The sequence below is a fragment of the Mustela nivalis genome (genome assembly GCF_964662115.1).
Source record: "Mustela nivalis genome assembly, chromosome: 3".
NCBI lineage: Eukaryota > Metazoa > Chordata > Mammalia > Carnivora > Mustelidae > Mustela > Mustela nivalis.
This window is the reverse complement of record NC_139022.1, coordinates 152,737,533-152,749,780: the sequence shown is the minus strand read 5'-3', so window position 1 is coordinate 152,749,780 and position 12,248 is coordinate 152,737,533. Positions and strand designations below refer to the sequence as shown.

Here is a 12,248-nt window from a genome sequence, read left to right as displayed (position 1 = left end):
AGCAGGAGCCTTCTGTGAACTGTCTGTTGGGAAGGGCCGGAAGGGAGAGACAGACCTACACCTTGCCCCGGCTGCCCCCCAAAGTGCCAGGATCTGCACCCATTGCCAACAGGCATACCACTTTCCTCAAGGACCAACATTCAAGTTCACATTTGTATCAAAATTTGTGCATATATTGAGAGCAAAACACTCTCTTTCTGGCAGAAATGTCTTCAGCAAACAGTGAAAAACAGGCACTCAAAGACTGCATTTTTGTTGTATCCAAAGACAGAGACTAAAATCTTGTCAGTGCAAAAGAGCTCTGACATTTCAAACTCTGCCCAGAAAGAACTCATTGCATGACATGACAGCTAGGCATGGGGCTGAAGACACAGGGTAAGGAGGAAAGGGAAATGAAAGAAGAGCCACAACAAGGAAAACGTTGTGCTCCTGGAAATGAAACTTCATAATGTTGGGACTCCCCCTCAGAGCCCTAGGGACTGACTCAGCACACACTGATAAAATGCTAAAAACAATTCATTGAGGACTAGAGCAAGATTAGGTCTGCTTACAGTCATCCTCGCCTACTTGATGCCTTGGGGGGGGGGGGGTTCCTCTTTTTATTTTATTTTTTTCATAGTTCTTGGGGGTCCCCAGTCACTCCACTGAGCTGGTGTGGATTTCTTTCTTCCAGCAGAAAGCAAGTGCCCAGGACTGTTTCCCATCTTATGGATAATATCTTACTGTTAATTAAGAAAGGTAAGTGAGGGGGGGGCACTTCCTCAGATTTCATAGAACATGTTTTGGAGCTTTCTGAGTATTTTTTAAACATCAGATTTTGCCCAGGATATTCCTGTAGCAACATATATTGCCTATTATTTCTATTGGAGCTGCCGTTTCATTTTATTTTTCCTCAATGTCCAATCACAAGGTGAGTAACTTTTAAATCTTTCTCATTGGGGACAAATTACTAAATGTTACTATTTTATAAACCTTGTACAAAAATGGACTCTGAGAAGTGCTTTTGCTCTTAAAACAGTTTGTTTCCCAAGGGTTCTGAAAGAGATGACATGTTGGTGCCTGACCCACTAAATTAATAATTTCTGTCAAGTATGGAAATGAAATTTCTGGTCCTAAGGGATGAGTTCAGAGAGTGAGGATTAGTAATAAGCCTAAATTTGCCTAGGAAAATCTTTGTCCCTACATATTGGGACAAAGAGACAAAACCTGGGGCTTCGTGGAGTGGATTTTTACTAAGAAAACAGACAGTAAACAGTCAAATAAAGAATACACACCCTCTCCCACCCCCTATCCAGGAACCTCAAATCTGGCTAAAAGGTGAGTTCTCTGAGCTCTTCAGGGCTCTACTTGTGATATACAAAGTTATAGACATAACTTATTACAGTAGGAAAATAAAAGAAAATCATTCTTGCTTTCTCTGTTTAATAGTCTGAATGATCACGTGCGCACACGCGCGTGCACACACACACAGGAAGAAAGGAAAGTTGTGACCAACTGATACTGGGAGTCTTACAACAGTGTTCTGTTTGTATATGAGAAACAATAAAATGCCTTTCCTTTTCTGTGATTCACCACATCATAGGAACGCGTGAGACTAAAGGAAGACAGAATAGAAGAGAGGGAAGAGAGAAGGTAGTGGTACAAGGAAATGACAGGAAAAGAGAAGGGGGATGTGTACAACAATCAGGCTTCAGCGTCCAGGGATCTGCTTTGTCCTCAGTCCACTGCTGGGATCCTGACTTTACAGGTGGAGACTCAGGTGCCCTGAGCATCTTTCCTGATCTGCTTTTCTTAGCTCTCTACTTCTCTCACAGATTAATGACAAAACAACACAATGAAACTCTCTCATCTGGAGAAGTAGGTAGAAGCAACTTCTTCCTAAGTTTCCAAAGGCCTAGCCGGAGCTGGGCCAAGAAAGTAGAGAAGGCACCATTGCTCCCCCAGAATCTCTAGAAGGACTAGTGAGCCTTCTCTTTTCTTTGAGCTCCCCGCACTATATCTAGGTTTCTCTCTAGGTCCTTAGGCACCTCCTGCCCCACCCAAAAAGAGTAAGTACACCAGTGGAAATCCCCTGAGCAAACTAGCACATGCTGTACCAAAATATTGTGTCTTGGCTTTGTTCTTTTACATCTTCACAACTAAAGGAAAGAGATACAATCAAAATGATAGTCCACTAAAATGATAAACAAGAGAATTTAAAGAGACACAACCCAATTACTCACCCATGGAGTGACAACCTGAGCAATCCATGGGACCTATGCTGGCGGAGAGATACAACACATGATTCCTTCTCTAACACTTACTTAGTTTATGGGAGTTCGTAGTTACATCTTTCTTGAAAGGATCTTCAGCTCATTGCAAAAACGTACCAATTTTCATGAATCAGACTCATGGTTTTTCTAGCCAAGCTTTCAAGACAAGATTAGAAATGAGGGCACAAATTATTATTTGATGCACAAAATTGTCACTCTTTGAAATATGTTTGAAAATGCCAAAAGAAAACCTCAGCAGGTGGAGGAGATAGATTGTGTCCATGCAGCTGGCTTCTTGCTCTGAAATGTCCCTTGAGCTTGCGCTCCAGGGTGTGATCTTATGAACAGGGCACCCCTTCTCTTTCACTGGATCTGCCTCAGCGATGGGGACAAGCTTCCAGAGACTAGTATTGATGCCCAACTTCTTCTTTTCTTATTTTATGAGTCTGTCACAATAACTGTGATGATGACATCCATGAACTCAGGCAGCTTTCAAAGTCTTTCTGTGTTTTACACGTTGGGGTGGTGTTCGTCTTTGCTAATTCAGCCACTTTTACAACCCTGTAGGACCAATATCTACCCAATGTCTGTAAATCAAACAAAAGTTCACTATCATTTTCTACTCCACATCTCAGTACTCATCATCTTGTAATTTTAGTCTTATGGCTTTTTTTTTTTTTTTTTTTTCTAAAAAAGAGCTGAGGGGTATTTTATAACTCCAGTCCAGGTGATTAGCCAGTGAAGACCTGAGCAGTCATCAGTGTTATGGAAGGCCTGTCCCTCTGTTGATAATAGGATTGCTATCAAGCAGCACCTTCATTTGAATACTAATAGTGGTTTAAAGAAAAAGATACAACAATTACCAGGAAGTCCTTTAGACTTAACAAATATGGCTACTTTAACCCAGGAGCCAGGCTGGGAGCAATGTTGTTTGGCAGACAAGTTTGGGGAGAGTCTGAATTATCTTTGTCATTGTCCTAAGCTTTTGCCCAGTACTTGTAGGGAGGTACCAGTGTGGTTTGCGAATACCGTATGTTCCCAAAATGTTGTGTGGCGATCACATTTTCACAAATATAAACCAACTAAAAACTCAAAGATAAGCATATAGTTTCTGCAGTAGGTCCTCAACTCTACTGCTGTAACACAACAGTACCTCTGTTCCAATAAAACTTTATTTGCAAAAATAAGTGGTGGGCCAAATTTTGTCCCTTGGCCATAGTTTGCCACGTCCTGAACTAAATAAATAATTCTTGAATGCCTACTTTGATGAGCAAGGCATAAGTAAGTACTGGAGACACCCAGAAAACCAAACAAAATTGTTGTTCTTATGAAACTCTCTAGTGTGTATGTTCAGAGATTGGAGGTGAACTATTTAAAATAACAATATATTCATAAAGTGCAGAATCTTTCCTTAAAGAGAAACCCCAGACAATCAACTGATTAGATTTCTAAGTTTAGAGTTTTATCTTGCTTTTTTAAATTGAATCTTATTTAATTGAATCTTAAGTGAATCTTTTTTTATTGAATCTTTTAAATTGAATCTTATTTAATTGAATCTAATTTTTTAATTGAATCTTTAATTGAATCTACGCTTTTTTTTTTTTAATTAAATCTTATTCACCCTAGTCTCAGGTAGTTTGGGGCTAGATTTGAATGTGCTACCTTACTCTGGAATAAGCTGAATAAGTTTGGGGGCTGAAAGAAATGTCAAAGAGGTACAATAATTCAAAGGCTCTATCCCTTCATTTCCGCTACCTCTGCTTACAACAGCAATACTTTTTACTCAGACTTCCTGTTTCTGGCACTTGCCTTCTTTTTTGCTGTGTTTATACTTCCCCCTGTCTGTGGTTAAGTAAGTATAAAGTGCCAAAGCTGTAGATTTGTCTCTGTCTCTCTCTCACTGCTGCTCTCTCTCATTCATTCCTACACACAGGCTCACACACCTCCTCTCTCCTTTCTTTCTCTCTCTCAGAATGATGATTCTGGGTACAACTTTTGGTATGGTTTTCTATTTACTTCAAGCCGTTTCTGGAGAAAGTGGCTATGCACAGAATGGTGAGTCATTCCTAACTTTTCTTTAGGATTTCAGATTATCTCTAGCCTATGCTTCAGGTTACTCAGATCCCTAACAGACCTGATCTGGATACTGGGTTGGAAAGGAGTTGGAGACCTTACCACATACTCAGTCATTTTTTAAGTTCTAACCACCAGGATGGGGGGGTCTTAGGGACAATACTGTGGGTGGTTTATAAAGTCTTAGAATTGTCAGAAAAGAATGCATTTGACTCTCTAAATGTGGATCTTAATTGTTGGTCAATGCCTCTGCTCTTACAAAAAGAACACCCATATGGACACAATGGCTGTGCTTATTGGAGAATCTCCAAGGAAGTTTTACCTTGTTAAAAAATCAAGCTAGATTTCTTTTGCTTAGCTTTTCAGGAGGTTCCAAAAGCATGATTTTCATGATAAAATAATTTCCAGAAACAACAGCTTTGTATGCATTCACCAATGCCATATCTTTAGCACCTGAAAGAGTATCTAGAACATGTACTCATTCAGTCTTCAAATTGAGTTTTGATAGACTTACCTGAGATTCTTAGTGAATAACTGAACAGAGAAAGATCTGAATGAGTTGTCTCATTGAAATATATTTAATTTTCTACATATTGGCAAATTTATCATCCTATAATAATCTGTGGAATCCTGGAAATACTTAACATCTGGAAGCCAGTGCTGCCTACTTAGTAAACAGGTTGTTAATTACAACAAGACTGTAGACAAAGGCAAAACAGCTGCAACAGGAGCCAACTGGGAATTTGCACCACCCATTTGTTCCTGATAATTAAGTCCTATCACTTTAAGAGTTAAAAAGGCTTTTCTTACCAAGGTTATCAAATACATCAGCCTAATGATTCAGCTTAGATATGTCAAGTCATGTATTTACTAAGGGTGGAAATTCCTAGAATATTTTCACTAGGGGCATTATCAGAGGGCTGACATTTTTCACAGGGTGACCATGTATGAATTTCATTGTGAGGATGATTATTATTTGAAAGTGTTGCCTAGTGTTTGCACAGATAGGTGGTTGGCAAATAACACCTAATTCTAACTCTTCAGAGTATAATCTGTTCCTTCTATTTCCTCCTGGTGGCCATACTTTTTTTTTTTCTAAGAAATAAGAATTCTAACTGAAAACTGATCAGATGGATTTAAATTTAAATTTCAGATGGATTTAGGAGATCTAACCACTCATCCACATTGATCATCTAAAAACACATTTCAGTTTGGTTGTATAATAATCAGCTGCTATTTGTTGAAAGATTCATTCTTTGATAACCACAAAGATGAACAAAAGAAGAAAGGGTTATTTTTTAAAAATCCAAGCCATTTATGCTTTTAATTAAATAATTTATTCCAATAGAAAGATTTCTAAACCACATGGCCTCGTCTATTATACATATTCAAATAATTAAATTTTTATAGAAAAATATGCTTAGATAGTGAGCATTTAAAGGATATGTTAACCCACTGTTTTAAGTTCTATGTAATTTCAAAGCCATAGTAATAATACTTTTGACAAAGAATTCTTTTTCAAAGGAGCCCCCAAATTTTTCACATATATTTCAGAATTAGAATTCTTATTTTACCTTTTCATTTATTATTTCTCAAAAACAACAACAAAAAGATGATAGTCATAACTAACCCTTTTTGGGTGCTTACTGTGTTTTAAGCTAAGTCTTTGCATATATTTTGTTCAATCATTCTTCAAAATAATGTGAATTTCCATATTGAAACAATGAGACATAAAGAGGTTGAGTAACCTGACAAGGACCACAGCTAAAAAGTAGAATAATAAGAATTTAAACCCACAGGTGTGGTGACGGAGGCCTTAACCACGGTGTATATAACCTTTACCTAAGGATTTTTCAGCTTAGATCAAGTATAATATTCTCTTTGTAAAATGCCTTGCAATTTTTGCAAGTTGTTGAAGGGAACTTTTCTTGGTTACAAAGCAACTTTATTGGCTAAAGAGCTAAGGAACTGCTTCTCAAAACATAGTCACTTTAATTGTATGACCAGTGCTTTGTATATTGTATGAAAATGTACATCAGACTCACTCCACCAGACAGGATGGCTAAGGTAGGTGGGAGTGCTTTGTTCTACTGGTGCTCAGCATCTGCTAGTCTGTGTTCTCTCTCTGGCTTATACTGATCTCGAAGAATTTTGGAGACAAAGTTGATCCACAGAAGCCTGAATCCAAACAGTAATGTAGGTTCTATTGTATAGGATTGGTGGAAGATTTATAAAAGAGAAAACATCAAGACAGAGTGAGGACTGCTGAGTAAAGGCAGGCTAAAGCCACCTAGAACCATTCCACTGAGAAAATAGCCAGTTCTTAGGAGACAAGAGCTTAGTCCTATAAGATTAGGAATGAACATGTTTTAAAATGTGAGCCCTATCTGAGGGTTTTGAAGGGGTGGGAGTGGGAGCTTGGGGGAAACCAGGTGGTGAGTATTAGGGCACATATTGCATGGAGCACTGGGTGTGGTGCAAAAACAATAAATACTGTTACGCTGAAAAGAAATTTAAAAAATACATTATTAAAAAAATAAATGTGTTTCTATATTAAAAAAAAATGTGAGCACTAAATGATGGGTTTCCCCTCATTATTTAAAACTGTCATCAGGAAGAAGGCTATACCTTGCTGAAATTACATAAGAAGCCTTTGCTAGTGGCAGAATTGTGGGCCTAGTGAGTTCTAGGAATGGTCAGAAAGAGAAGTGCCAACAGCTCTTATCTAGATCTAGCTTTTCAAGATTTGTGGCTTTAACTGAACCAACCTGTCACTCAGCTAGTTGGTCCACTCACAACCAGCTTTACTAATTTTCTCACAGACCTGCTTAGTTATTGAAATAAAGAAGATGCTGTTTCTACATTTCATTGCATTCAGGACACTCAACGGGGGTTTAATTTTAGTACATTCTATGTACTATGTACATCCTATTTAAAACCCTAAGAGATTCTAATTCTAATTTCTGTTGTTGATGGGTCAAAGTATTTTCTTGTATTGATGGACCTGGAAGCCATCACAGGCTCACATTTGACCACTCCAAGAATGGCTTCGGTTACATTGGATTTTTTTCAGGTCCCAGTCCAAGTGTATTTGCTGACAATTTTTTTTATTAAATACTGTGAAATATATATACAAAATGTCTGTTAAATCTTAGGGTCCTCAACCCAGTCTAAGAAATCTAGTACTATCTGTGACAGAATGTACTGCCCAAAAGTGGCTGAAAAAAAATTCTGGTTCCCTCCATACTTCCAGAATTCTGATGTCTTTAAGATATAATATCTATAGAGGAAGGATCTATATACCTATAGAAGCAGTACCTGTAGGATTCATGCGAAGGTCTACTAGATCTGAGTCCTGTCAGATCTAATTTTTTCTAACCACATTTGCCTTAGTAGCTTAAGACAAATTGCTTTAAATAAATATTTGTACAATGGAGATAAGCAATTATACTTTTGGTTAAGATGCCTATTTATGCAAGGAAAAGCTATCCCTTAAAAAGTGAACTTCTGACTGTAAGATGGTTCTCATTTTCCTTCATTCAAAAAAGAAATACTTGGGAGTAAATAAATGAAGATTAGTGATAAAGTCAAAGGCTAGATTAGGTAACATTTGAAAAATGGAGATAAAGTATCCATATTCGAAATGTACCATTTAACAGAAGAAATTAACAGTATAAAAAAGAAAGAGTATATTTAGTATTTTATTCTAAAGAAAGCGTATACTTAGTATTTTATTCTAGATCTCTGGGACACTAACTCAATAGCAGAAATATTTAGAAATATTTGGAGGTTATTTAGTAATTGTGATGATTTTGTTTCCTGTTAGAAAAATCTGTGCTCACTAGAGAATTTGGTTTGGGTTTGGGTTCTTTTCGGTTTGGGTGTTGGTATTGGTTTTTCTGTCTTTTCCCTTGGGCTTTTCTTCTTTAAATAAACTTATAATCATTCTTTCATGTCTGCCCCAAAAGGCTACCATTTCTTTAATGTCACCCCAGATTTCAAAAGGAGGTACCATTTGCTTCATTAACAGCTGCAGATTTGTTCTTCCCCAGGAGAGTTTGAAGATGCCGAACTGGATGACTATTCATTCTCTTGCTACAGTCAGTTGGAAGTGGATGGAACCCAGCACTTGCTGACCTGTGCTTTCGATGACCCCGACGTCAATACCACCAATCTGGAACTTGAAATATGGTGAGGTGCCTAGAAATCCTGCCTCTCCTTTCATGTGCTACTTAGCAAAGGAGGGAGGATGGGGCCTAGTTCTCAAGTACTAAAGACAAATAGATTCCAAAAACTTCCTGAAACTCCCTGTTGTTCACCAAAAGACTCCAGCAGAGATGCTCTCACAGTTTCATCTGTCCGGCCTTGCTGCTACAGCAAGCTGACAGGATGACCTCACAATCCTGACTTCGTGGCAGAGTTTAAATCTTGCCTTCCTAGGACACTCCTCCCCCAGATTTCTTTGTCCAACATGAGACAGTCTAGTGCTTTGTTGCACTCTGGAGCACAGCTACCTGGTTTCTGATCCCAATACTGCACAGACTTGGCTTTTTAACCTAAAGCAAGTTATGTAACTCATCTATGCCTCAGTTTCTTCACCTGTTACATGAAATATACTAACTCATAAGGAGGTCTGGATGATTAAATAATTTAATACTTTAATAATTTAATTAGAAGACACATCCAGTATATAATAAGTAATGGGAAAAGAGCATTAAAATAACAAAATCTGAGTACAGACCTACTTCTACTCTCTTAACATAGTTTCACTTCGCATGATACCCTCAGTATCAATTTTCCAAAAATCTGCAGGAATAACCCAGCTCTTGGTTTCTTGAGGTCTCAGAGCAAAGGCAAGGGAAAAGAGAACGTTTCTCTCTAGTTTGAAAGTTTGATGAAGAGCTCAGGGTGCTTTCTTCTCCCTCCACAAACCATCTTTTGTTGCTGAGGGTTATTCTCTCTGATGACTTGAAAAAAATGCTCCAATGTGAAATTCTAACTTAGGGTTATCTCCAAATTCATATCAGATGACCTAATTAGTTTCTTAGAAAAAAAAGTAAGTCAAGATTCACCAGTCGGAAAAGAGGGCTTCTTAAACTCAGTAGTCCTTCAGCTAAGCCCCTCTAATACAAAGTCTAGACAAGCTCTAAATCACATGTGTTATATTAAATTATAGGAGCTTTCCTGCATGTGCTCATGCAGTGCCTCCTGATGGAGTCATTGGAGAAGGATGGTCTTGGACTTGAATTCCATAGAGCGTTCTCACTCTGCCTCTGTAGGTTCACTTCTCTAACACACTTTCCAGAAATAAATCGTCAGAAGAACAGCAACCTTCTTTCCAGAAATAAATCGTCAGAAGAACAGAAACCTTCAATGTCCAGAATCTCTACTGCAACTAGATATACCAACATAGCCAAACAACTTATTCAAACTATGCACTCATTTTTATGGACAAAACCCGTTCAACAGAAGTTTGACTTTGGGTTTTCTACTCAGCTCTTTGATGGACTGTCATGCTAGGGTAGTTTCTCCTTGGGAGGCTGAGATGGCCTTTCTAGCCACTTTCCCTCACACCACTTCCTTGCCCCCTTGAATAAATTTGTCCACTCCCTTTTTCAAATTTCTTGATTATTTTTCCTGTCATATTGTAATCTGTCAGCAGCTTCTATTGGGGGTTTTCAATTGGATTTAGATATTTCAGTTGGAAAGAGATTGTCTTAAGACATGTTTTGCAGTGTGAAACAAATATGAGGAGGATAAGGTGCTCCTAGATAGCAGCTGTTTTTATAAAGGTATATGTTGACAGGGATTTTCATGTAATTCCTAGGCCCAGCAGGGACATTGTTTCTCAAATCAAAATCCCCTGGTGTGTTATATTTGCTGGATAGGCTAGGTTGCTTTTCCAGTGAAACTAGATTTATTGGAACTTTCTGTTCCTTTAACATGTTAATAAAGAAGAAATTGGAAATGACTCAAGAATGTGCTTTCTGATGAGGTCTTTACACAGTTTAGATTGTTGCTAGAAACCAGGTATTACTTCCCAGTTTACTAGGGGCATTTTCCTAGGTGAGTTTACCACCTGTCTGATCTGGCCACCAATCTCCCAGTGTTAGAAACTAAATTATTTAGTGTTCAGTGAGAGGATCCACCTCTCAGGAAGGTAATTGGATTAGCCAAAATCATAGGATTAGATTACTGGCATGCCAGTTGATGATTTCACAGTGGTAGATAACAATTATTACAGATACCCAGATATTCATACTGGACTCAGGACCTATGAGACTTGGTCTTGGGAAAGAAGAGAAACAGAGCAGGCCAGTAGGGTGTATATCAATATAAATCCACTCTTACTGGGTGATCTGAAAATTTTTCATGCACCAAAACATTAACCAGTTTGCAGGTACCTAGAATGACAAAATAGAGGCACCAAAAATAGTCACCTAGGTTAGAATCCCAATAGCAACCCTTATAGAGCTCTGTGACCAAGGAATTACTTAAGCTCTCTGATCAGAACAACTACCTTGCATCGGGGTTTTTGGCATATGGTCAATACCTGTAAATGGCACTTAATTCTCAGTGTAGACTGATTTTCATTAACAATGTGATCAAAAGTTTGTTCAGTAAATAGAACGTAAAACAAAGGAGTTTGTTCATTTTAAGATGAAGGTTATTTGGTTCAGACTTTAAAGTGCTTATTAATTTTTTTAGGATTAGCTGCCAGCACTCAAACATCTAGTTTATCTCTTTAAAAATCAGTTTTGATAATAGTGGGCCCATAAAGCACAAGGACAAAGTAGAATTCCAGCTGCTTCTGTGGGTAGACATTGAAATCTCAGTCCAGAGGTTAGGCCCACTCTTATAGATACCAAAGGCACTTGAATTGGGAACCCTGCTTTTTAGCTGTTTGAGTAAGTCCTACAGTCAGCTTTCAGAAGGCGGCTGATTTCCTTTATTCCCGCATTCCTAGGGGTACCACATTCACTCCCAGTTGCCACCTACAGATATCACTTCACATACGTCATTCTCGGTTTCATCATTTACCACCTGTGACACAGGCACCCTACCAAATCTACCTCTAGAATTACCTAGCAATATCTGTCAGGTAATTAATTTAGTCCTTCTTCAGTAAACCATACTAACTTTCAAAGTTGTTTGATATTTTTGAGATTGATTCTGTCTTTCAAGGCCAAATGATGCTTTTGTTTCTGTTTTTACTATTTCCATGGAGACCCCTGTCTGCCCCCTCAGGAGAAATGCATTTATCCAGATAAACCAGACATGATTGCAGGAAATTTAGGAAGCTGGAGACAGGGTAGAGAGGCAGGCACTATGGTTTTCCCAACAGTCTCTCCCAGTTTTCAGAAACAGAGGGTTTTTGTGAGTGGCTTAGATTGAGGACCCCTGGGAAGGTCCTGCAGGCCCAAATTTGTTAGCCTGAGGTCAAAAGTACATCAACAACAACAACAACAACAACAACAAAACAAACAAACAAATAAAACAAACAAAAAACAGAAGTAAAGCCAGCAAATCACCGAAGTAGTAATTTCTGAAAGTTTATTGTGCATGTACCAAAAGGTTTGCAAACCAGGAGCACTTAAACTAAAATATGGAATGAGGCTTAGAGATATATTGTTATAAAGTAACTTATATCGTGTAAAGGCGATGAAGGTTTATTCTTTACAGTGATTGGCTATAATGTTAGAATTTTCTTAACTGAATGGAAATTGGTTAGTGGTTACCTCCTATCAATTTTGGCAAACGATTTAAGTTTTGCTTATGATTGTCAGAAGCATAAGCAAGAAGTCACCCAGGTTAAGTTAATCTTGCTTGTCTTACAAAGTAAGCTAAAACATCTGCTTACATGACTAACTCATTTTGTCTGCCCAGAGAATATTCAAGTTTGGTTTCTGTGTTTAATTTTAA

At 38.1% G+C, this 12,248-nt stretch overlaps 1 protein-coding gene across 2 annotated transcripts in view; it reads left to right on the top strand.

Annotated features, from left to right (window-relative positions):
• The first annotated feature begins 329 nt into the window (after positions 1–329).
• IL7R (interleukin 7 receptor) overlaps positions 330–12,248 on the top strand; it is a 31,623-nt gene continuing 19,704 nt past the window's right edge. Inside the window, exons 1-3 of one of the 2 annotated variants that reach the window (XM_082724234.1) lie at positions 330–375; positions 677–738; positions 8,378–8,516. In XM_082724234.1, coding sequence (XP_082580360.1) covers positions 344–375; positions 677–738; positions 8,378–8,516 — 233 coding nt within the window. In that variant the 5' untranslated portion in view covers positions 330–343. Of the gene's footprint in view, positions 376–676; positions 739–4,055; positions 4,308–8,377; positions 8,517–12,248 lie in introns of those variants that run through there. The other variant, XM_082724235.1, reaches the window with a different exon arrangement.